The sequence below is a fragment of the Lissotriton vulgaris genome, chromosome 1_1, assembly GCF_964263255.1.
Source record: "Lissotriton vulgaris chromosome 1_1, aLisVul1.2, whole genome shotgun sequence".
NCBI classification, from domain to species: domain Eukaryota; kingdom Metazoa; phylum Chordata; class Amphibia; order Caudata; family Salamandridae; genus Lissotriton; species Lissotriton vulgaris.
In genome coordinates this window covers 1098584772-1098610316 of record NC_141685.1, presented here as the reverse complement: position 1 = coordinate 1098610316, position 25545 = coordinate 1098584772, and the positions used below count along the sequence as shown (strand labels likewise).

At 46.1% G+C, this 25545-nt stretch overlaps 1 protein-coding gene and 1 pseudogene across 1 annotated transcript in view; one reads left to right on the top strand and one right to left on the bottom strand.

Moving 5' to 3' along the window:
• Positions 1–25545, top strand: part of LOC147748667 (uncharacterized) — a 150768-nt gene that overhangs the window by 30358 nt on the left and 94865 nt on the right. The window contains exon 3 of the mRNA XM_086963529.1: positions 13332–13448. Within this exon, the coding sequence (XP_086819655.1) occupies positions 13332–13448 (117 nt within the window). The remainder of the gene's footprint in view (positions 1–13331; positions 13449–25545) is intronic.
• LOC147748669 (28S ribosomal RNA) overlaps positions 24240–25545 on the bottom strand; it is a 2152-nt pseudogene continuing 846 nt past the window's right edge.

Sequence of the window (25545 nt, the reverse complement as noted above, 5' to 3'; positions counted from 1 at the left end):
ATACTGGTACATCTGCTGTGTTGTGTTTTGTGTTGCGGTAATGGGCTGTTGTTGTGGTATCGCTACGGTCTGTGTGGAGGCTGGCATTGGTGCAATATGTTGTATGTTCTGGGGCACTTGTTGTAAGGGCTGATCTTGTCTAGGAGGACGGGGTCTCTCTTTGGTCTTACCCGTGGCGATATTATGTTTCAGAACTGCACAATCATTTATATAATGACCTGGCTGTTTACAATAATTACATACACCCTTTACAGGAACTGTCGAATTACTGTGTTGGGTCGCACCCTTTTTCTGACCGTCGGCGGGAACCGACTGAGCAACTAACATTTTCATTTTTGTATCTTTCATACGTCTCTGTTCATGTTCTTGTTCTTCTCTAAGTCTATTCTGGTGGTACTGTAACATTTGTAACATTTGTGAAGGAGTATTAGCTTGCCAAGTGCTTTCTACTTTCAGTACTCTATTCTTAACCTGGGGCAAAGAATTCTCAACTAATTTCGTTACAAAAAGATGTGGATATGACTCGCTACTTGCTTTCAGACCGCTGTTAATACCAAAACATTTCTCAAATCGTGTATAAAAATCACTAGTATCTTCATCAGGTTTCTGTTTGCATGCTGAGATTGCACCCCAATCTTCCTTTTTCGTACTCAATAAACGTGGCAACACTTGTACTAATAAACCTGGTAACGCTTTAACTTTGTCTCCGAGCCCTAGGCCTGGCACTCGGGTATCTTCTTCATTTTGCAATCCAGCCCAATCAATCTTTGCCTCTCCCACCTCCCACTCTTTTTCTTTGAGTTTCTCGTATATGCCTGGAGGTAATAATACCTTCAGTATTTTCATAAGATCAGGATAAGTGTAATCGCCCATTAATAACATATCTTTTATTTCGCGGTGAAACCCTGCAGGATCTTTATCGTGACTGGGTACTAGTTTCTTCATCTCCAATAATTCCATTTTAGTTACAGGTGTATACACGAACACACGTCTAAGCGTGTTGTCTGCGTTCTGTACGGGGTGCACTTCTCGCAACGGATTCTGTCTATCCATATAATACATGGTTTTTCGTTCCATAACGGGTGCTGGATTGATCTGCGGACATAAGAATGTACTATACTTGTGGCGATGTTCTAGAATTACTTTAATTAGATCGGTACCTAGACCTTTCCATCTGTTCGTGACCAGTTCTATTAATATGTCAGGCAGAGGGCCTGGATCGGAATGTTGGCTTTTATACAATAAGAGCAGATGTTGTATCATGTACATACCAGCTAAACGCTGTTCACTCGGTGTCAAGTTCAAGAACGTATGTGCTAACGCATCATCACCATATTTCTCAGAGCTGTCAGCCCATTGCACGGCTGACCTGGCTAATTCTTGTTCATCCATAGAATCGAGTACATGGTACCCCATTCGTTCTTGAAGTATTCTATCAGTGGCTTGGAATAAGTGTTCGGGGCTTCTCGTATTACACATAGCTTCCTGATATATCCTTTTACTTTCTGGGCGCACTGGGCGCATCGAATTATTAAATGGTCTTCCTTTACCTACATAAGCTATCATTTCCCTGGCCGGCAACTGTGTGTGTTCCGGTGTCTCGGCTACCTCCTCCGCCTCCTCCTCCGTGGATTCATGTTTGTCTGAATCTACTTCCGGTGTGGGCTGTCTTTTCTCATGCATCTTATTTATTGCAGTTCTGATTCTTCGGTACATATTATCTACACAGGCCTCTTTGTCATGCTGTCCATCTGCTATATTCTGACCCCATCTGTGGAGTGCTTTTACGTCTTCCGGGTTCATACCCGGCCTATCCACTTCTCTAATCAGGCAGTTTATGAGAAACCGCAATATCTTGGCTTTAGTATCCACTTTCTGATAGGCCATGGCCTCCTTAATACTTTCAGGCCCTACTCCTGTCTGGACAAACCTATATATTCGATCTAGGTGATCTGTCATTCCAGGTAGTGTCATTAGGAAGTTCGTGACTCGCCGTAAACGTACCGATGCGAGTAACATTCTCTCGTCATTCTTTTTACCAGGTACTGGATCATATCTACAGTCTGCAAGGCGATCTCCATAAATTGTAATATCTGTTCTAGGTGTACGCTGTTGCGCTATTTCTCTAAAGGTCATACGGTGGGTGGGTGGCGGGGTCTGGAAACCTATCGCTCCTCCGGACGCGCCTCCTGAGGCGCCGGCTCCGAAGGGGTTTGTCGGGTTTGTATCGAGGGAAGTAGGGGGTGCAGGAATCGGAGGAGGAGTAGCTTGTCGGGGAGGAAGTGCATAATCGTCCTGACCGTTGGGCGCAGGCACTCGTGGCAATGCGGTATTAGCATATGCGGGAGTTACATCGTCTAGATAGGAGGAAAGAAAAATGTCCTTTGCTGTCTTCTGGTGTTTTTTTGTCGGAAGCAATGGGGGTGGTAGGTCGTTCGGTACTTCCGGAGAGGCCTTAGGCAAGCCCTCAGACAAGATGGGGAACATGCCATTCACGAGTGTATTTCGCTGTCTGTCTACTTGTTCTAATTTTACTCTGATACCTTCCTCAACTAATGCGTTTTCTCGAGTCTTGTCAGATTCCTCCTTACTCTTTTCTTCTAGTCTGTGTGCTTTTTCTGTGCGCCTATGCGATTCTTTACGCCATAACTCGATGGCATCCTTCTGTGACTGTCTGGCTTTCTTTTTCCATAAAGCTTCTTCTACTCTCATGATGCAATCTGCATCCCATGTCCCAGCAGCGGGCCATCTCTGATTCTCTGACAGTTCTTTAGTGTAGTCCACCCATAAGTCGAGGAATAAAACGGCATCTAGGCCGTGCTTATGGTACATAAAGTACCCTGGAGTGTCCCTGGGTGGAATGGGAACAGCTTCTTCCAGAACCCCTTTACGGGTTTTTATTTGTCTTAGTTTGGAGAACAACGGCATTCTTTAATCTGGCTACTTGGTTCTTACTTAGATATGAACACACAGAACATGAATACGTTTAAGCACAATAGATGATCGAACATTCACTCATACCACGACATGGAATGGCACATCAAAAAACATTTCAAGAACGAAGCACATTAATTACGATGAAAACCAACCAACTACGGGAAACAGGATGTACCGCTAAACAGTACAGATACACCTTACAGATGCAAACTAGATATACTGCTAAACAGTACAGATACACTGCTAAACAGTGCAGACCAGGCTCGTGTACCCGAACCCGTCTTGACCGGCACAAATTAATGCGCACGTCAGGATGCGTCCCTAGCAACGGTACTCACCAGGAAGCACGGAAACAGAAGGCCTCGGAAACCCTGGACTGGACTGGGCTCGGACTGGATTCGGACTCGACTCGTGACGCAGATACTTCGGAACTTCGGAACCTGGTGGGCCTCCGTATACCTCGGATCTTGCTCTCTCAGCTAGGCTCAGGTCGGGATCCTCCGCACTCCTCACCGCCTCGTCTGGGTGTCGACCGCAGCCTCAGTCACCTCCGTTGGCCTGAGGGAGATACAGGAAATCCTGTGGGTACGCGTAGTTGTCCGTCCGGCTGTGGCAGGGGGCTAGGCCTGCAACGCACCTCCGGCGCGTGGGGTGGGGGAGGGGTCCCTATTCGGGCGCCAGAACTGTGGTAAAATTAATTACCTATGCATAATTTATACGGTAAAATCAATAAGAATAACTCAGGTAAATAAGAGGCAAAATCCGGGATATTGAGGTTTACTCAAAAGGGTTTTATTCCTTAAAAAGGAATTGGGTTATTGGCTCGAGCCAAGGTGGCATACCATTCCGTCACCACATAGGTTCGGGAAGGGACAGACAGACAACATTTTATTTACAGAAGTTCATATATATAGTCAATGCATTACAATAAACGAATAGGCAGTAGGCGTAACAGCTGGAAAAGGGAGAGATAACATATGAATACGTCATAGAAAAGGCGTTGCAATAGGCGTGCATAAAGGCGTGTACTAGAGACGTCATTCATCATGAGGTCACAAATGGGTGGATTCATAGGAGAAATCTTGCAATGTCAGCAGAAATTCATGGCAGAGATGCGCGCGCAGCAGCTTGACGTGTGTCTGACGTGTAACTGGAGGGTGAAGGGGACTTGACATTTGAACACCACTAGTGTAGACATAAGTCTGGGATGTCAGGTCAACCTAATCCCAAATCGTATCTGATATCGTATGTTTAAGGAACTGTAGTGTCTGGAAGGGAAAAGGTCTCTCGGGCGGAGGCTATCCTATACTGGTTGTGAGTGCGTGTATATGCGCCTACGTGTCGGCATGCAGGATGAGGGGGCAGGGGGCATGGGCTTACCATGGCAACGGAGTCTATGAATTACTTGCACGGAGACAGAAAAACCGGGCCCATTGCTCCTGCAGCTGGGAGGATGTTTACTTGAACTACGAGACAGGAATGTATTTTTGAGGAGTGGAGCAGATTATTCGAAGGTTGAATACAGTCTTGGCAGGCAGTGGCTGAGCCAAGCGCCGGAGCCGCGCAAGGAGTAAGGCAGGGGTCACTGGTACAGAGGCAGCCTGGGCTGGCAAAAAAGAGGCTCGATGGCAGAATCAGGGCCTACTTCGCCTGAGCTGAAAAACGTGTAAAGTGTACCACAAAAAGACGGTGGCACGGCATATATAGGAACTGAATATTCAATCCGTTCATGGCGGATCTGAAAGAGGACATGTTAAAGATGGACGCAAATGTATTTGCGTCTTCATAGCTGACACAGGAGGGAAATCACATGCACTGCAAGCTAGTACATGGAGACGGTGGGGTACGTGCTGGGGAACACTACTCGATCAAAAATTATATTTCCTCAGATGGATACATATTTGCACGGTGGCTCCTGGCAGCGATTTGGCGGCCTCTGGCTCTGTTCCACTTCCAACACCCTGACCCCCCCCTCTTCACTGGCCTCCGTGCTCCGCCCCGCCCCGCCCAGACCACCTCTTCCGGGGCCCCCTACCTACGTTCCCTGCCCAGGGCCACCATAAGCCTAGAGCCGCCCCTGCACTAGGGCGGCCGCGTGCAGAGTGATGAGGCCCAATGCGGGATAGGGGGCCTCCGGTTGGTGGCTGCTCACGAGCAGGTCACAAGGTTGTGGGAGCAAAGCTCCTGGTGTTGGGCTCAGGGCAAAGGGGGGCCCGAGTTAGCATCCAAATTACACCTGCAGCGGTGCTGGGGCGGCTGGGTACAGGGTGCTGTTTTGGCATTGGGTGCTCTGTTGCTTTCAATGGGGATTCTCCAGTTTTGACAAAGACTGCAGGCTCGGACGAAGATCTTCTGGAGGTGACCACTGGTTGGAGAGGTAAGTTGGGATGCCTGGGGATGCTCGGACACCATCGGTTGGACAACTCAGGGCCGTGGGAATTCAGGTATAGGGGTGTCTTTAGGCGTCAGGTTTTCTTACCAGCCATTGTCGAGGTCGGGGGATCCTCCAGAAAGAGACAGCAGGCATTGTGTAGAGGGCCGAGGCAGGTCAGAGATCACCAGATCTCAGGTCAGGATTGCTGAGTAGACCTCCTCGTGGTGTTGGGCCACTACAACTTGGGCCAGGGTCGTCGGGTGCAGAGTGGTGCAGACTCGTGGATTTGGCCAGAGCCAGAGTCTGTGGGTGAGCAAATCTGGTGCTCAAGGGAGACAGAGTTTATTCTGTGGGAGGCAAGGCAGGTCCTATGGGTTCTTGAGGTGGCTGGCTGCAGGATACACTTGTATTTCGCTTCTCCATGTACGAGGTAGGGACAGGCCGGTAGGGCTGAGCCCAAGTCAGTGGACATCCTCCTCTTCTTAGCTTTGGCACAGCTTCTTCTTTTCTTCCTAGTCAGTTCTTGTCTAAGGAGGCAAGGTTTAGGGGTGCCCCAGTAAATATTAGATTTAGGGACACTACAGGTAAGTAAAGGTTGGGACAAATGGGTCGCATCCTTGGGGCGGGTACACCCCCTATTATGTCACCCGCCAGTTGATGGAGGGCATATGCCTCACTCTGGTTGGCTGGGTCCCCCATCTGCAAAATGGCAGGGACTGAGAGTTGTGCTTCACCTCGCCTCGCCACTTGAAGGGGAGGGTTGGCAAAGGTGGGCACACCTCCCTTCCTCACTTGTTTTTTTCTGCTGATTCTCCCGCCCAAAGTGGAGGTCAGAACCGGTGGGGGTCAGTTGCTGGAAGCAGCAAGAGGCCTGGGGAAGCTCACAAAGGTGCCAAAAATTTTAAACTTCCCCTTCGGGCTAGACTGTTTCCAGCTAGACTGTTCCCATGAGGCACATGGTCAAGACTGATTTGCATATAGCTGTGTCTGAACTGGGGTGGCGAAGTGCGCTAAAGAATGATGATGGATTCAAACCAGATTTGTGACTGGGGGTGAGCGTCTGAAAAGTTTTAGCGCTCAGTCCATCCTCTCCTTTTGTTTGCTTTGTTCGCCCTAAGTTGGCAGGGTTGCCCAGACGTGGGTCCCTTGCTCACTTTGCCACTGGATTCAAGCTAGCCTGGGGATGAAGGGTGTTACCCAGAAACCGGTCCCAGGATGCTTGTTTCCAGTCCAGGGAAGACATGGCTTGGCAGTTTGGGCTGGACTGTTCCCATGAGGCACAGGGTCAAGACTAATTTGCATATTGCTATGTCTAAACTGGCATGGCGAAGTGAGCTAAAGAATGATGATGGTTTCAACCCAGATCTGTGACTGGGGGAGAGCGTTTGACAAGTTTCAGTGCTCCATCCATCATCTCATTTTGCTTGCATTTTTCACCCTAAGGCAGGGGTCTTCAAACTGTGGGGCGCGACCCCCAGGGGGGCCGTGGAGTGATGTGAAGGGGGTCGCACATTCACAGTCATACTTCTGCCTGGGCTTCAGCTTTCCTCCTCCCCCATCCTGTGTCTCAGCCCGGGCTCCTGCAGTGCAGCTCGCTCCTGGGGGCTTGGCCGGGCAGTGTCTGGAGTCTTATCTTCACACGCCCGAGTTTTTCACAGGTCTTTAAAGACCATTTGCCTATTTACGTGCCTTTGTTAAAAGGTTACCAAGGCTTCGTTTTTTTATGATTCCAGTACCCCCTGGATCCCCACTCTGCCTATTCCTTACATTTGAATTTTTACACTTACTGCTGTAGTGTGACAATGCATTTAATGAAAAGAAATATAAAGTTGGGTTGCCAAAAGAAAAATGCCTGCCGAGACCTGCTCTTGACACTAAATAGAGTTATAAATAGGAAAGTATGTATTAATTAGTTATGCGACTTTTCTGTCGTCGTTCTCTTTAATTTTCAGTCATGGATCATTGAGGCAGCCCTAGAACACAATTAAAAGTGCTTTCTATTTATATTTGCTGTTATAAGTATTCACAGATAGGTGCTAAAAGTACAGCTTTAGGTGACTGCTTATTTCTGGGCCATCAAAATAATGAGCTGGTAACCCTAATCATAAGACTGGTAGTTTGCTGCAGGATCAGCACATTATTTATTTCCTCCACCCTCGATCCCTGATTAATGCCATTATAGTAACAGTTTAACTTATATCTGAAACCCTACGCTTCAAGTTTCTGGGAATGCACCCTGCATTGGTACAACTCACTCCTCATTCTCGCACTCACAGCGATCACCATGCACTCACACTGATCACCATGTACTCACACCATTCACCGGCTCACCCTGCACTCACAATGATCAGAATGCACTCACACTGATCACCATGCACTCACACTGATCACCATGCACTCACACTGATCACCATGCACTCACACTGATCACAATTCACTCACACTGATCACAATGCACTCACACTGATCACCTGCACTCACAGCGATCACCATGCACTCACACTGATCACCATTACTCACAATTCACCCACTCACCCTGCACTCACAGTGATTACAATGCACTCACACTGATCACCATGCACTCACAACATTTATCCGCTCACCCTGCACTCACAGTGATCACTCTGCACTAACAATGTGCTTGCATTGTTCACCCTGTACCTCACCCTGCACTGATGTGACACTTCACTCACCTGTCCCCCCTCACTGCTCAATCTGTAGCTCGCTCAAACAAGGCCATTACTAACCATGCATTAATTCGTCCCACTCTGTACTTACAGCCGAACCCAAAATTCATATGGTCACCTCACTCACCCTGCAGTCACTCCTTTTACCAAACTCTCACACTGTGGCATCGCTCACCGTGCAGTCACATGGGCACTCTTGTCACCCACACAGTGCAGAAGGTTAAAGTGCCTGGTACAAAGAACATGCAAAATGCACATCACAGAACTGAGTGTGAGTAAACTATGCGTAGCGCTATAAAAAAATGAAATGTTTGTCAGAAAGGTGCTATAGAGAGATGAGGTGTATTGTTGGTGAGTGGTAGTGAGGGAATTCATGGAGAAGGTGGAAAGACTGTTGCACCGTGTGCGACCAGTGCTAGGGCCAGCCCTGGCTGGGAGTGTTAGCCCGCCCCCCCCCCCCCCTAAGTTCGGGTCTAGTGGATCCCCTCCTTCTGCCTAATATTATTTACATTTGTAGTGTGCTACTGTTACCAAAAGGTGTCCTGGGGTTCATAACCATCTGCTTCCTGAAGGCAAATGAGAAACAAACAGAAGGGGATGGAGAACCAGCCAAATGGGGTGACCTACAGAACATAGAGCCAGGTTTTTACATCTTCCTAAAGGATAATAGATTCTTGGTGGAGCGAAGCAAAGGAGGGTGCAGGTTTCATAACTGTGCGGCCTGCACCAAAACAACGAGACAGACAATTCATGCCTTCCTGAATTAGGGAACAATAAGCAGAGTGGCACAGGGTGAGAGCAGCATAGGTGTCCGACCCGTATGCTCCATGAGGAGAGATGAAAGAACAGCAAGGGAGTGGGAGAATTCGATTGAAGAGGTCAGGGATGAGGTGAAATGTGAAGTTCTGAAGCGAAGCGCAGACACACAAGAAGTGAGTATGAGCAAAAGATGAGGGCTACTGTTAAACTGTGAGATAAGATATCTGAGAGATGATCTGTGACCTAAAAAGATAATTTGATGCGACATAGGTGAGGGACAGCAGCGATATGGGAAGAGAGGGAGTATTGGGGTGTTTGCTGAGCAGTGATTAATTTGTAATACAACATATGCCAGGGCCCTCACCAGTAGGCCGTTGCAACTTTAACCACCCACCATTGCCTGGCCTGTGCGGCCAATGACAATACCTATGCAACAACCAACCATAACACTGGTACAAGTGTGACTATTCAGACTATTTCAAGCCCCCAAAGCTATAAAGAATGGCATAGGTGTCAGGAGGTTATAATTTTTAGTGTATATTGAGTTAATAAACAGCTGTTCTGCTCATCTCCAAATTACACAAACAGAGCCACCATCTGGAAGTCTGTCATACTGCCAGTGTGCATAATTAGGTGCCAGTGCGGAACAGCGAAAACCACCTGCTCAAATTAGGCACTGGTTCTGAGGTAACAGGGGAGAGGGACGTTAGTGCAAGAAAGTGTGGAAGACAAAGGGGAGATGTGAAAAATGAATGGGAGGGCTGGAGAGGTGTAAGATACAAATAGAGACAAATTTGAATGGAGAGACTTGTGGTGAATGAGAAGTGATGAGGTGACGGGGCCAGAAAGGCCATGAGATAAATGTGAAACACTGTTAGAGATGAGGGCAGTGAAAAGACAGAATGGCAAGAGGTGATTAAAGGGGAAGTGAGAGGTTGAATCTGGAGTTCAGAAGTTGTAAAAAGGGGTGAAAGAAAATGGCCTGCAACGTGAGAGAGGTAAGAGGGGTTGGGAGAGGAGAGAAGAGAGGGATGGAAGGAACTGGGTGAGAGGAAAGGGTAAACTGCTTAACTGTGCACAAGACCGCCAGGGTTTGAAGGGACCCTTGCTGCTCCCGGCCAGGGCCAGGTGAGCTTCTAGTGTGGCAGCGCGTATTTGTGCGGAGTGGGAGTCCCTTTACAAAGGTTGATTAGACATCTTTCTGATGTTAATTGCTGTATTTTGGTTATAAACTGGTACTGATGGGGTGAAATCTTTCCTCAGTGTTACTGTGTTTAAAAAATTTCAAAATAATAAAGCAATGCTATCCCAAAATACGTGGTATCACAGAACATTATTTACATTTTTTACCCACACAATTTAGTCAAACTAGTCGCATAATTTGGTCCTCACCTGCCTCATAATTCCAGTAGCCCTGCCTACAGGTTTAGACATTTTTTGTCAGGAGGGGGTCCTTACGCCTGAAAATGTTAACAGGGGGGTCTCGGCATCCAAAAGTTTGAAGACCTCTGCCCTAAGGTGACAGGGTATGCCCAGACGAGGGTCCCTTGCTCACTTTACCACTGGATTGAAGCTAGCCGGGCTGATGAAGGGTGTTATCCAGAAACCGGTCCCTGAATGCTTGTTTAGGGTCCAGGGAAGACATGGCTTGGCAGTTCGGGATGGACTGTTCCCATGAGGCACAGGGTCAGGACTAATTTACATATAGCTGTGTCTGAACTGGGGTGGCGAAGTGCTCTAAGGAATGATGATGGATTCAACCCAGATCTGTGACTGGGGTTGAGCGTCTGAAAAGTTTCAGCGCTTCGTCCATCATCTCCTTTTGTTTGCTTTAAAACAATTGTTTTCCATTTGAAAATACAATAAGGGATTGGTGACCTGCTGTCCCCTGCAAGCCACCATCCCTGTGATTGTAACCAATTGCAGGGCTACGTAAATGCCTAATTAATATTCAACAGACACATTGTTCTACAACCCCTTGTGTGATGCAACCTATAAGTACATCGGTTGCCTTGCAAAGATAGAGACAGATCATGAAAAGTTGGTTCACACTTTGTACCCACTAATGGCAACATGCAGGGCACGAGTCGAGGGTACGGGCGGATAGATTGCATCTACCCACTATTTTCACAGAGTGAACTCCGTCTACCCTACCAAGAATTTAGCCCCTCAGAAATATGCTGAACTTGTCCCGGTGTCATTTTCCAAAATCAGGACACATTCAGCAGTGCCTGAACGTTGTCTGCTTTCATTCCGAGCAGCAACGTGCAGGTAGGGAGGGGGCTTATCGCATTCCAGCTAGGCCCATAACAAAGGCCGAAGTTAAGGATGCCATCAGGCCTCCTTGTTTTGGAGTATACAGGCTTGGAGCTACATGGAGCCTCATACCTAAATGCAAACACAATGGTGGGAAGCAAAGACACACAACATGTTATTACATCAAAAAGTACTTACAAGAGGCATGCTTTTGACTTTATTCAGTCTCTGTATATAAGAGATATGCATGCACTATAAGAATATCAGATGTGCTGGTTTGTCACAGTATTTATAGGAATAACAATTTAAATACCACTATTTTGTTGCATTTCTTTTATAGTGCTGGTCATTCGGATGCAGGTTGTCAGAGCACTTTACATCACATATGCACATTATACATTGACAATAAAACACTCAAGTGTGTAAATTATGTACAGGATGTGTTACACAAAACTGTGAGGGTTACAGGGTATAGAAGTCACATGTCCTTCAAGCTCTCTCTGCTGTATTAGAATGATTACAATTTATGAGCTGCAAGTAACAAAAGGAGCTCAGTTTTAAAAGCAGTATCCCCACTTTCCTAGCTACATAACATAAAAGTATGGCATCTGCATATTACATTATGTGCTTTGCAGGAGACATATTAACCCTCTATGCTACTTTAATTCAAAACTGGGACTAGATAAAACAGAGATCTCTGCTGCAAATGTGTTAACCTCAGGAGTTATCTTTCCATTATTATTAATATTCCCTAAGATTTTCTGGGCACACAGATCTCCACAGCAGGTGCCTTAATCCCATAAGGTATTTTAAAATGCAGGCTTTGCAAACAAATGAGCAGAATAGATTTAATACCACATTTCTCCTTGTTGCCAATTTTTTTATGATAGAGTTTTAAAAACGACATTTATACTTTGAGGTGCAGATTTTACGTCCGGGTTGCATTACTTTTTTGGCACAACCGACACAAAATCTAATTTCTTAAATCTCTTACTGTGCACAAATGTACTCGTGAGAAACCTGCTAAACATATGTGTGAGGTCTTAAGATCCGATGTCACTTGTTGTGATGTCACTTCTTGTGAGGTCATGGGTTATGATGCCACTTCTTGTGATATCACATCTTGCGAAGCCCTAATAAAAGAGAGAGGGACCCAACAACCAAAGGGGTAGGGTACCGTCAAGACAAATGTCAAAAAATGAAATCTCCTTTGGACAAGAAATCATAAATCATATATACTCAATCCATAGCATCAGTGAACCTAAATTTACACAGTTTAGTAAACACAGAGGAAATGTAAAGAATGTTTGGATAAAAAATGTATACAATTTATTCAAGCAAAATTTGATTAAAAACATCGGAGACTTTCTAGGAGCACATGATCAAAGCCTATCATAAATACAATGTAATTTAAAACAAAACACAATAGCACAAAGCAATACAAAACAAACTAAAATGGGAATAACCCTAAGGAAAGGTAGTTCCTATTGCAAAAAGGGAAAATACAAAAGTACTACAGAGATCAATTCTGATCAATATTTCATTTCTCCATCAGAATTATTGTCTCCTCGGACTTAAAGTACTTGTCCCTTGCTTGAGCATCGACGCGTTTCAGTGGGCTCATTAATAACAGCCAACACCTTCATCAGGAAAAAATTGTATTAATTCCCATTAAGATATTAAAAGTCTCTGTTTCGGTGTTCGGGGTATTAAACATATGCCTCCAAGAACATCAAGCTTCTAACAAGTCACTGGAGTTGGTACCTCACAACCAGCGTATAAATTATATACACATACTCGGAGTTAAAAAGTTCCACACAACGGAGTATACAGCTCCGTGGGTTAAAAAGGTTTTAAATTGCATTGTATTTATGATAGGCTTTGATCATGTGCTCCTAGAAAGCCTCCAATGTTTTAATCAAATTTTGCTTGAATAAATTGTATACATTTTTTATCCAAACATTCTCTACATTTCCTCTGTGTTTACTAAACTGTGTGAATTTAGGTTCACTGATGCTGTGGATTGAGTATGTATGATTTATGATTTATTGTCCAAAAAGGATTACATCTTGCGAAACCACCTGCAATGCCTCGTGCCTTGACGTCATGCTACATGATGTCACTTGCATACTCCCTAATGTGGTTAGTCCCCACGCTTCATTTTTTTAGAACTTGTGCCCTAGCGACATACCTATTTGTATATCTTGTCCATAATTAATCCATCACACATTCTGCCTCCTGATAAAACTCACAGTAATTTATGTTGCTACACATGCCTTGAATAATCATTTTACACTTCTGTTTACTTTCCGCAACAGGGCCTCTTATTGTGACCACTGTCACTTCACTGAGAGCCAAGGAAAAGAGGGACATGTTCCAGATAGAAAACCAGGCCTCTACGAAAAGCAACAGTAGCAAAAGCAACCTTTCATCAAGTGAGTGAACATTGTGATAACTTTGACTATGAGCCCACGTGCATGTCTCTTACTGCCCCTGCATGGGCTCACTGACATGCAGGGATGGTTCCTCCTCCAGGGCAGATGAGCGTCGCCCCCCTGCTGAGAGCCAGCAGTAAACCAACAATGAATAAATGAGCTCATTTCCATTTTTCTGCAGTGTGTGCCAACAGCCAGCGCGAGGGCGTGGGCGGGGCCAATTCCTGCTGCAGCAGGGATGACATGAAAAGGGCAGAGTGCACATGTTGGATTGGCCGGCTGTCTAGCCACGGCCAGTCCGACATACGCACTTCTGCCTGCACCATTGCAAAAGCTGTGTCAACAGCCGGTGGATTAGACACAGGCCCAAGTCGCAAACAGGGCGCTTGGTTAACCCGATCCATCCAATTCTGCAACTGCTCTATTGCTGAAAGCAGCTGCAGGATTGGTTAGATTCACGTTGGCGTGACCTCTAGACAGCAGCCTCGGAGGCAGAACAGCGCCCACGCACTAATGGCAGAGAGAGAGAGAAAGACGAGACCAGCCAGACCAGTTGGCTTTCAACCGAATTTGGTTGGTTGAAATTTGGGGAACGAAGCCTGCATGGCACAAGGTAAGATGGAAAAATAAAGTGGTTACTGTGTTGTGTTATCTGTGACAATGTATATGTGCGTGCTGAGTTGAGTGGTCTGGACACACATTCACAACATACCATATATATATCACCATATTCTCAAGAACACGTAGACATAATTGTGCCGCACACAAACCGTCAGAGACGAACACACACACAAACCCACAGAGTCGCACGAACAGGCGCCATGGCATTTATCCTGAAGAGTCCGTCTCCGAAGGTGTGGGCCTGCTGAAGTGGGGGCTGCCTCCGATCATCACTTAAACTATCAACAAAGCTTGGGTTAGACCGCGCAACTCCCTATATGTGCCCAATAAGGGCAGGTTAGACACCTGAGATAAGGCCCTGGTAGGGCCCCGATAGCCACCAGCCTGGTCTTATCGGCTGCCGGATTTAATTGTCTGCCACTGCCATTGTGAAGAAGAAAGGAAATCAGTGGAGATAGGGCCAGTCTGGGCTCAGCTGCCTCGGATCCAGTAGGTGAAAAGTGCCGTAGTTATGAGGGGCAGGTGGGAAAGGGTGTTGAGTGACTGCACACATAATTAAGAATATTTATGGAATTGTGACATGCATGAGATTTGCTTTAAAGTGACTTAATGTGCACCACCAGCCATCTCTTCCATGCTTTTGATTATACGATATCTGATAGATAATATGGTCCAGCGAGGTCATTAGTTCAAATAAGTTTTTTTATTAAACCAATACATTACCTTTATATTTGTGTGGCAATGCGCTCTAGTTTCCCAGAGCGTGCGCCAGTGTGTCATTGAACGTGCGGCGGGCATTTTGGGGTTATGCCGCGATCAGCGCAAGCAGCAAGTTGCGTTTCCCGGCACTTGGGAAAATAAACCCTTAAAACTCCTAACGTGTCCGAGTCATATATTTACATATATACAATGCGACCTCTATAATTTGGCGACGAGGCTGCGGATCCGGTGCTCGGACCCTTACCCAGCTCCACATTGTGACCCAGAGCGGGGCAGAGGAACGTGCACTGCCACGAGGAGGAAGGGACAGCTCCATACATCCCCGGACACGGCGCAGCAGTGGGGACTTCCCCAGGAGAGTGCAAACTAGCTGCAGGTGCTGGTAGGGACCACTACAGCAAAGTGAGTGGAATACAGACACCAAAAGACCAATCGCACACCCAGGAACAAGATTGACTGGCACACCACCAGCCACCAACCGGGCACTGCCCAGCTGCATAGGAACTGGGCCCTCAAAGAGCCACACAAAGCGTCATCCCACACCAGCGGCAGATACTACCTCCCACAGTGAGTACGAGGCTACTGAAGGTGTGAATTGGCCAACGAGCAACCTTGCGGACCAGTCAGCGGGAATCTTGGCACCCAAGCCCCACCCTGACGGGGCACAGCGCTGGTGCGCCAAAGATCATCCCGAGACGGGGAAGGGAGTCCTGCACACGCGCAGGCAAGCAGAACAGAAGAAAGGCAAGCCCCGGGGAGCCCACCAGGAGTCGCCGCGCAACAAGTTCCAACCCAGCGCGAAAGGGAGAGGAAATACCCTCAGAGACCCACAAGAACACAAAGGCCGCAAGGAGAGAGCAGAAACAACTGCTACAGATGCGGTAGCCAAACACATGCCAGCCACGACAAAGGATGCCCAGCGTTCAGAGCTAAATGCTCCTTCTGTGGTATGATGGGGCACTACGAAAAAGTATGCAGGCGGAAACTCAGGAGATCAGAAGTGAAGTACGTAACCCAAGAGACGGACAGAGAGGAAGAGGCACCTGAAGGAGAAGAAGAAGAGGAAGTCTTATGTGTTGACCAGGTGCTAGGAGTAAACTGCGCAAGGTCCAGGAAACACGTGCTACAATTGGAAATAGGAGGAGTGCTGATCAACATAGTGGCAGACTCTGGCTCCCCATATACCATTGTCCAACGAACAGTATGGGAGAGTGACTTTGAACCACGGGTGAACAGGGTCTTACTCCCAACGGACATACACCCAGTCACGTACAACGGTGAACCCATACCCATGGTGGGTTATTGCATCCTCAAGTTTGAGTTCAAAGGAAGAGCAGCGGAAGGGAAGCTCTATGTCGCTGAGAAAGGACCGACGGTCCTAGGATGGATAGACCAAGGTGCTCTAGGGATTCAATTCAACCCAGGAGGGCACATACAAGTGATGATGACAGACACAGTACAGGCATATGAAGAAGAGGCGTGGAAGAAGGATTACCCGGAGGTCGATAGTCGGATGACGAAATTCACACATAAAATATGCTTAACGGCGGGAGGACACCCAGTGAGCCACAAGGTCCGCAACATTCCATTCAGGAGCAGGGAGGCGGTAGAGGAGGAGCTCCAACGATTGGAACCCACAGATATTCAACGGGAAGGTGTGTTTGTGCGTATATTTGAGGGAACTCAATAGGAACATGATAGTGGATAAGTTCCCGCTGCCCCGGATAAATGAGATGTTAGCCAAAACCAAGGGAGTAAAATGCTTCTCCATGGTGGATCTCACATTCGCGTACCACCAGATCGCCCTACATCCTTCATGCAATCACCTAACATCGTTCATCACACCCTTCGGATGCTATAAATTCCTAAGAAGGCAGTAGAAAAGGGGGTGGTGATGGACGGAGCATCTGAACCAATCAAACACTCACACCCAGTCAACAGATCTGGGTTTAATCCATCACCGTTCTTTAGCCCACTCTGCCACCCCAGTTCAGACATGGCCATATGCAAATCAGTCTGACCCTGTGCCTCATGGGAACAGTCCAGCCCGAACTGCCAAGCCATGCCTTCCCTGGACTGGAAACAAGCTTCCCAGGACCGGTTTCTGGCATTACAGCTGTCTTCAGCCAGGCTTGCTTGAATCCAGTGGCAAAGTGAGCAAGGGACTCATGTCTGAGCATACCCTGCCAACTTATGGCGAACAAAGCGGTACAAAAGGGGGTGGTGATGGACCCAGATCTCTGTACTGGGGTGAATGTATGACATTGTTTTGCATTTGTCACCCGAGTGGGACGGGTATGCTCAGACATGAGTCCTTCATACCACTGGAATCAAGCTACCCAGGCTGATGAGGGCTGAAAGCCCGAAACCGGTCCTTGGATGCTTGTTTCCAGTCCAGGGAGGACCTGGCTTGGCAATTCGGGCTGAACTGTACCCATGGGGCACAGGGTCAAGACTGATTTGCATATGGCTGGGTTCAAACTGGAATGGCATGGTGAGCAAAAAAACGATGGATTTAGACCCAGATCTCTGTACTGGGGTGAATGTATGACATTGTTCTGCATTCTGTCCATCACCTGTTGTTTTTGCATAAATTCCTAAGAATGCAGTATGGGTTGGCACCCGCCGCTGCAGTATTCCAAAAACTGATGCACAGATTATTTTAAAAAGTGGAAGTCGTGCAGTACTTCCAAGTTGACATCCTCATCATGGGCAAATCAAATAGTGATCACGATGCCAAACTGCACGCGGTCCTGACCATCTTAGCACAAAACGATCTCACTGCAGAATGGGGAAAATGCAAGTTCAGATTGGGGTCAGTGACATACTTAGGCCACGAGATCAGCGAAAGAGAAATCAAACCGAAACAAGCCAATGTGACCGCTATTAAAGAAGCACCTACGTCAAAAAAGAAAGAAGATGTCCGCTCTTTCCTGGGCATAGCTGAATTTTATAGCAAGATCGTTCCCCACTTTGCATCCAAAACGCATCACTTAAGACAACTCCTGAAGGAGAAGAACACCTTCAAATGGACAAACGAAGAACAGGCAGAATTTGAACTACTAAAGCAGGACATCTGTGCGGCCATTCCCCTCAAGGGATTTGATCAAGTAGCTCTATCTATATTGACCACTGATGCCAGCGACAAGGGACTAGGGGCGGTTCTAATGCAGACATCCCAGAAAGGAGAGATTAACACCGTCAGCTTTGCCTCCAGGTCCTTAGCTCCCAATGAGGAGAAATTCAGTGTTATAGAAAAGGAAATGTTGGCGGCAGTGTGGGCCATGGAACGGTTTAGGCAATTCTTGTGGAGTTCAAAGTTCTTACTCCGCACAGATCACAAGCCGCTGGTGAGAGTCCTAACCTTGAGTGGACATGCACATGCGACGCCACGGATAGCGAAGATGACCTTAAGACTACTCGATTATGTTTACGAAGTGGAATATATCCCCCGGACTAAGAACAAGGTAGCTGATTTCTTGAGCCGAGCAGCTGCTATGGAACCTGCTGCGGGACAAGAACCCTCAGAGTGGGAGGATTACGTAGTGGCACTCTTGCAAGAACATGAAGGAGTGATTAATAATCAGGAATGGGAGGAAGCGTACTACAACAATGAAACCTTGAAGGTAGTGAAGAGCTACATGACGCAAGGATGGCCGGACAAAAATCACCTGGACAGCTGGTTAAGGAAATACTGGGAAGTCCGGGAGGAATTGTCCATTGGAGACAATCTAGTGTTCCTGCTCCGAGCGGACAAGATATTACCTCCACAACCGCTAATAGATCATCTCCTAGCTATCCTACACGAGGGACATCTCGGAATTATGAAGACAAAAGCCAGGGCGAAGCAGGCGTATTGGTGGCCGGCAATGGACAATCAAATAGAGAAACATGTAAGGATGTGCGAGAGTTGCAGCAGGGCGGACAAGGTGCAAGTTCTACTACGTCCACCCCTATAGAAGTTCGCTTGCCCCACAAGCCCGTGGGAAATGCTCTCTGTGGATATCTTGGGCCCCATACTGGACACCAATGGTGTACCTAAATATGCGATTGTCCTGATAGACAGATACAACAAGTGGCCGGAAGTGGACATTTGTGAGGAAGCGGATACGGAAGCTGTACTTTCCTTCCTCACCACAACATTCTTGAGGGAAATAATTCCCTAGGTAATCACGTGTGACAATGGGCCACAATTAATTTCAGCCAAGTGGAACGCGTTCATGGACCGCAACGGAATAGAATTCAAACACACCCCTGTGTATCACCCATCGGGAAATGGACTAGCGGAGAGATTTAACAGGGTGATAATGGGCTCCGTTCAAGCAGCAATAAGTGCAGGAAAAGACTGGGAGAAAGAACTATAAAGGATGCTCTGGGCATAACGCATCACCCCAGCCAACACTGGATACAGCCCATTCAAAGTACTTAGAGGACGAGACCCCTTCACAAAGGACAATCTAGCATGAAAACAACTGGTGGTCCAAAGCAAATGGTCCCCAGCTGTGGTACTTATAAAGGAAACAAGCGGTCCTCAGCATAAAAGAATAAAAGTAAACAAAATTATATAGACCACAATGGGCTACTATATATTTCTAAGTCCCTTGTCCAGCCGGACAGGGAGTTTGTAATGATCAAACAAATCGTTCAAGGTAAGGGACATATCAGAAACAAGCATTATGGTTACAGTAGGGCACAGTCCTGTACCGTACGGATCACTGAAATAATATCTACTACCAAAATATCGAGTTCCCAAAATATCGATGACAAAATATCGAGGGACATAATATCGACTTTCTATCTTCACTAAGGCAAGTACAAAAATATCGACTTTAAAATATTGAGTGTTAAAAATATAGACTATCAAAATATCGATTTTTTGATGTCTTTAAAATAAGTTAAAACTATTATAATATTACATATATTTAATATAAACATTGTTAAAATTATTAAATAAATGTAACATTATTACATAATTAATGTACATTTAAAAATTAATAATAATAATACATATATATATAAATACATGTTATTAATAAAACATATAGAATATATTTACCGTGGCATAGCAAAAGGTTTAAATTTAATGTAACCACTCCAGTGGGTGCTACATTACAGAGATCATTGGATAGCGTAGGGGTAAAAATTACTATTCCCACTCCAGTGGGTGCTACAGTAGAGAAAGCGTACGCCTGTACCCCAAAAACACTAAACTGACCCTGAACCCTAAAAATATCCCTGTACCCCAAAAACCCAAAACTGACCCTGAACCCTAAAAATACCCCTTTACTAAAAAACTCAAAACTGACCCTGAACCCTAAAAATACCCCTTTACCCAAAAACTGAAAACTGACCCTGAACCCTAAAAATACCCCTTTACCCAAAAACTGAAAACTGACCCTGAACCCTAAAAATACCCCTTTACCCAAAAACTGAAAACTGACCCAGAACCCTAAAAATACCCCTTTACCCACAAGCTGAAAACTGACCCTGAACCCTAAAAATACCCCTTTACCAAAAACTGAAAACTGACCCTGAACCCTATAAACACACAACCCGCTACAGAAAATAAATTAAAAAAATTTAATTATTTATCAATTATTTATTTTAAATTAATTACCAATTATATTTTAATTATTTACCAATTATTATTTAATTAACAATTACATTAAATTTACATAATTAATTAATTATAATTAAATTACTTCCCACCCTATTCCCCTATAAACACACAACCCGCTACAGAAAATAAATTTCTAAAAATTAATTATTTATCAATTAATCATTTTTAATTAACTATTATATTTTAATTAATTACCAATTATTATTTAAGTAACAATTACATTAAATTTACATAATTAATTATTTATAATTAAATTACTTCCCACCCTATTCCCCTATAAACCCACAACCCGCTACAGATTTATATTACTCAAATATTTTTAAATATTAATAACTTACCTTATTTTCGATATTTTTGTTGTCTATATTTTTTCTAGTCTATATTATGTCTAGTCTATATTTTTGATTCGATATTTTGGCTATTCTAGTCGATATTAGTCAATATTTTTGTTGTCTATATTTTGTCTAGTCTATATTTTGTCCAGTCTATATTTTTTACTCGATATTTTGTCCAATCGATATTTTGGACTCAATATTATGTCTGTTTACCGTACCGTACAAAAGAGGGGAAAGTAAGAAGGTCATAGAGTGAAAGATTACCAGGCAAACAGGGTGAGCTTAAAGGCCACTGTCATGAATCTGAATTAGCAGTGTGTCCTGGAGTAAACCATACATACAATAATATAATGGGGTGAAACGTATGTTTACTCAAAGGAGTCAACGTTTCGATCCCACGCTCAATTTATAAGGGGATCATCTTCAGGGCTTGGAGAATGGTTTTGCCTGAATGGGAGTTTAAACGCCAATTGCAGTTGAATTGGAGGAATTCGGATCAGTTTGGCCGGAGTTATGATTCCAAGCAGGCATCCAACCACACAAGATGTGGTGCAAGTATGGAGCCCTTCGAGGCATTTGGGGCAAGGCACAGCTCGCAATCGGCACACCAACATCTTTTCAATCACCCGCGGATTTGTCATTTAACTGACCGCGCCTCTACAGACGGTGCCAATGCTCACGCCGCCCCTCAGAAATTCTAATTGATGCAAGAATTTAAACGCGATGCAACTGTCGCATCTCGCACCGTGCTAACTGCACTCTGCACGGAAGCGTAGCCCTGGCTGTGCCCCCTAAACGTCAACGAATCGGAAATTCATCTACCCATACGCCTCGAAGGGCTCCATACTTGCACCACATCTCGTGTGGTTGGATGCCTGCTTGGAATCATAACTCCGGCCAAACTGATCCGAATTCCTCCAATTCAACTGCAATTGGCGTTTAAACTCCCATTCAGGCAAAACCATTCTCCAAGCCCTGAAGATAATCCCCTTATAAATTGAGCTTGGGATCGAAACGTCGACTCCTTTGAGTAAACATACGTTTCACCCCATTATATTATTGTATGTATGGTTTACTCCAGGACACACTGCTAATTCAGATTCATGACAGTGGCCTGTAAGCTCACCCTGTTTGCCTGGTAATCTTTCACTCTATGACCTTCTTACTTCCCCTCTTTTGTACGGTACAGGACTGTGCCCTACTATAACCATAATGCTTGTTTCTGATATGTACCTACCTTGAACGATTTGTTTGATCATTAAAAACTCCCTGTCCAGCTGGACAAGGGACTGAGAAATATATAGTAGCCCATTGTGGTCTATATAATTTTGTTTACCTTTATTCTTTTATGCTGAGGACCGCTTGTTTCCTTTATAAATATTTGATACCCATGGTCCCTAGCTACCCACTGGGTTCCCCTTGTCTTTTCTAATGACCCCAGCTGTGGTACTTCGCAACATGGACAGAGCGCAGGCCTTGTACACGGAATACTATAGTCAAGTCAAGTCAAAGATGCTTTATTCGAGTTTTTCTCATAAAAGCAGATACAATCACAATTATAAAAACATCGATAAAAAAAGCACCAATACCCTCAAGAACAATTAATACATATATAACATTTTCACAGGATATACAAATAAAATACAGACAATCCCTGAATACAATAAAACAATCAGTTGCCTAAAACCCTCTGTCTGATAGTCCATGCCCATCCAAGATATTTAGCTGTAGGCTCATTATTGAGTTCTCTTGCTGGTTCATTTGTTGGTACACTTGCTGGTCTAGGACTTATATCAGTGGTGTTTTCTGCGATATAAGTCACTACCTCATCCATCAGATCCTTAGCAACATCGTGTTGCTTTACGTTTTGGGTGTGCTTCTCGATTTATGTGATTCTGTCTTCCAGTTCATCAAAGTTCTTGATTCTTTTGCGCACATTTGCGGTTGATTAACTGTTTGCACTTTTCTGTTGTTACTTCCATTGTAACCTCTGGTTCATCGCAAGAGTCATTTTCCGAAACATTTGATGCTTGCAGTACATCTTTTGCAGATTTTTTGCTTTTATCTCTTCTATCTCTTCTTTTTTCTGCAATTTGTTTTCTGTTTTTATTGTCAAAATGTGGAACCGTCAGCGCATTAATATTCCTCTTATTTTCATATATTTTTTCCAATTCTGCTAGTAGCAGTATTTCTTCCTGTGACCATAATTTTGACGGTTTGCTGCTTGCTAGAGCTGCTAGTCTAGCCTCATTTTGCGCTCTTGGATATGCATGCCGAGCATGTTGAGAAACACCAATTTTTGTTCCAAATCTGAGGTCACAGAAGCTGCATAGGAAAGGCAGCTCTCCTTTTTGAGGTCTTCCTTTACATTTGGCATAATGGCATGCAATATTGTGGTATTCGGCTTCTTTATCACATTTTGAACAGTACGTTTTAAGATAGAAGCCTTTGTGTTTGTTGGAGACATGTTTTCTCAGTTCTTTAAAAGTTCCCATTATGTCTCCACATAAGTCACATTTATATTTTTCGTTTGGGTACTTCCAATAAGTGACTTTCTTTGTGTAGTCACTTTTCTTTGTTATTACATTTTCGCTGACCTCGTATAATTCGGGGAAATTTTCTAAGTTTGCTGTACCAATGTCATTCTTGGCTGAGGAGGCCACAAACTCGATGGATTTGCTGAGGTCTATTGTTGTGTCTTCTTCTGCTATGGAGGGTGAACTAGGGCCTATATCGTGATCTGAATCGTTGTTCACTGTGGCATTGTTTGAAGCTGGTGCTTGTTTGTCAAATTCGGTGAGGAGGTTAATGATTTCTGGGAAAGACAGCACCTCCTTACGCCATCTTAACAGGGTTTTTATTCTCCAGGAACTACCCCATCTGGAATTGGGTTTTGTTTGCATCGCCATTTCTCACTATCACGCTCGCTGCCATGATAGAACCTTTTTTGGCCTGACTCTATATGCTTCTCTATGCAGAGTCTAGCACTTCAGAGGCAGTTACCGGCGGGATCACTGGGAGGTAAGGGCCACTACAACCGAGAATAGGTCAAGAGAGTCACAGCTACTTTCGCCATTTACCCGCGGTTCATTGAAATTCTTCACTTTGACATTCAGAGTACTGGGCAGAAATCACATTGCGTCAACACCCGCCTCGGGCCTTCGCGATGCTTTGTTTTAATTAAACAGTTGGATTCTCCTGGTCCCCACCAGTTCTAAGTCAGCTGTTAGGCGCCGGCCGAGGCAGAACGCCGGCCTGCACCCCCGGGGAGGGGACATGGAGTGAGGCGACCACCGCAGCTGGAGCGATCCACAGGAAGGGCCCGTTTCGTGTCCAGAGTCGCCGCCTCCCCGGAGGGAGGCGCCTCGTCCAGCCGCGGCGCGCACCCAGCCCCGCTTTCCGCCCCAGCGCGACCTACCCAGCCCTTAGAGCCAATCCTTATCCGGAAGTTACGGATCAGACTTGCCGACTTCCCTTACCTACATTGTTCCAACATGCCAGAGGCTGTTCACCTTGGAAACCTGCTGCAGATATGGGTACGGCCCGGCGCGAGATTTACACCATCTCCCCCGGATTTTCAAGGACCAGCGAGAGCTCACCGGACCCGCTGGAACCGCAATGCTTTCCAAGGCTCGGGCCCCTCTCTCTGGGCGAACCCATTCCAGGGCACCCTGCCCTTCACAAAGAAAAGAGAACTCTCCCCGGGGCTCCCGCTGGCTTCTCCGGGATCGTTTGCGTTACCACACTGGACGCCACAAGGGCACCCGTCTTCGCCACTCCGGGTTCAGGGATCTGAACCCGACTCCCTTTCGATCGACTGAGGGCAACGGAGGCCATCGTCCGTCCCTTCAGAACGGTGCTTGCCCATCTCTTAGGACCGACTGACCCATGTTCTACTGCTGTTCACATGGAACCCCTCTCCACTTCGGCCTTCAAAGTTCTTGTTTGAATATTTTCTACTAGCACCAAGATCTGCACCTGTGGCGGCTCCACCCATGGCCTTGCCCCGGGCTTCCGTGCTCACCGCAGTGGCCCTCCTGCTCGTCGCGGCTTAGCCCCCCTAGCTCTTAGCGCCGGCGACGGCCGGGTATGGGCCTGACGCTCCAGCGCCATCCATTTTCAGGGCTAGTTGATTCAGCAGGTGAGTTATTACACACCCCTTAGTGGATACCGACTTCTATGGCCACCGTCCTGCTGTCTATATCAACCAACACCTTCTCTGGGGTCTGATGAGCGTCAGCATTGGGTGCATTAACCCGGCGTTCGGTTCATCCCGCAGCACCAGTTCTGCTTACCAAAAGTAGGCCACTAGGCACTCGCATTCCATGCCCGGCTCCACGCCAGCGAGCCGGGCTTCTCACCCAATTAAAGTTTGAGAATAGGTTGAGATTGTTTCTGCCCCAAGACCTCTAATCATTCGCTTTACCATATAAAACTGGGGGCTCCGAGCGCCAGCTATCCTGAGGGAAACTTCAGAGAGAACCAGCTACTAGATGGTTCGATTAGTCTTTCACCCCTATACCCAGGTCAGAAGACCGATTTGCACGTCAGGACCGCTGCGGACCTCCACCAGAGTTTCCTCTGGCTTTGCCCTGCCCAGGAATAGTTCACCATCTTTCGGGTCCTATCACGCACGCTCATGCTCCAACTCCCCGACAGAGCGGGCGAGACGGGCCTGTGGTGCGCCCGCCGCTAGAAGCGCGGCAGGATCCCACCTCAGCCGGCGCGTGTCGGCCCTCACCTTCATTGCGCCCCAGGGTTTTACTCGGCCCTCCGACTCACGCACGTGTTAGACTCCTTG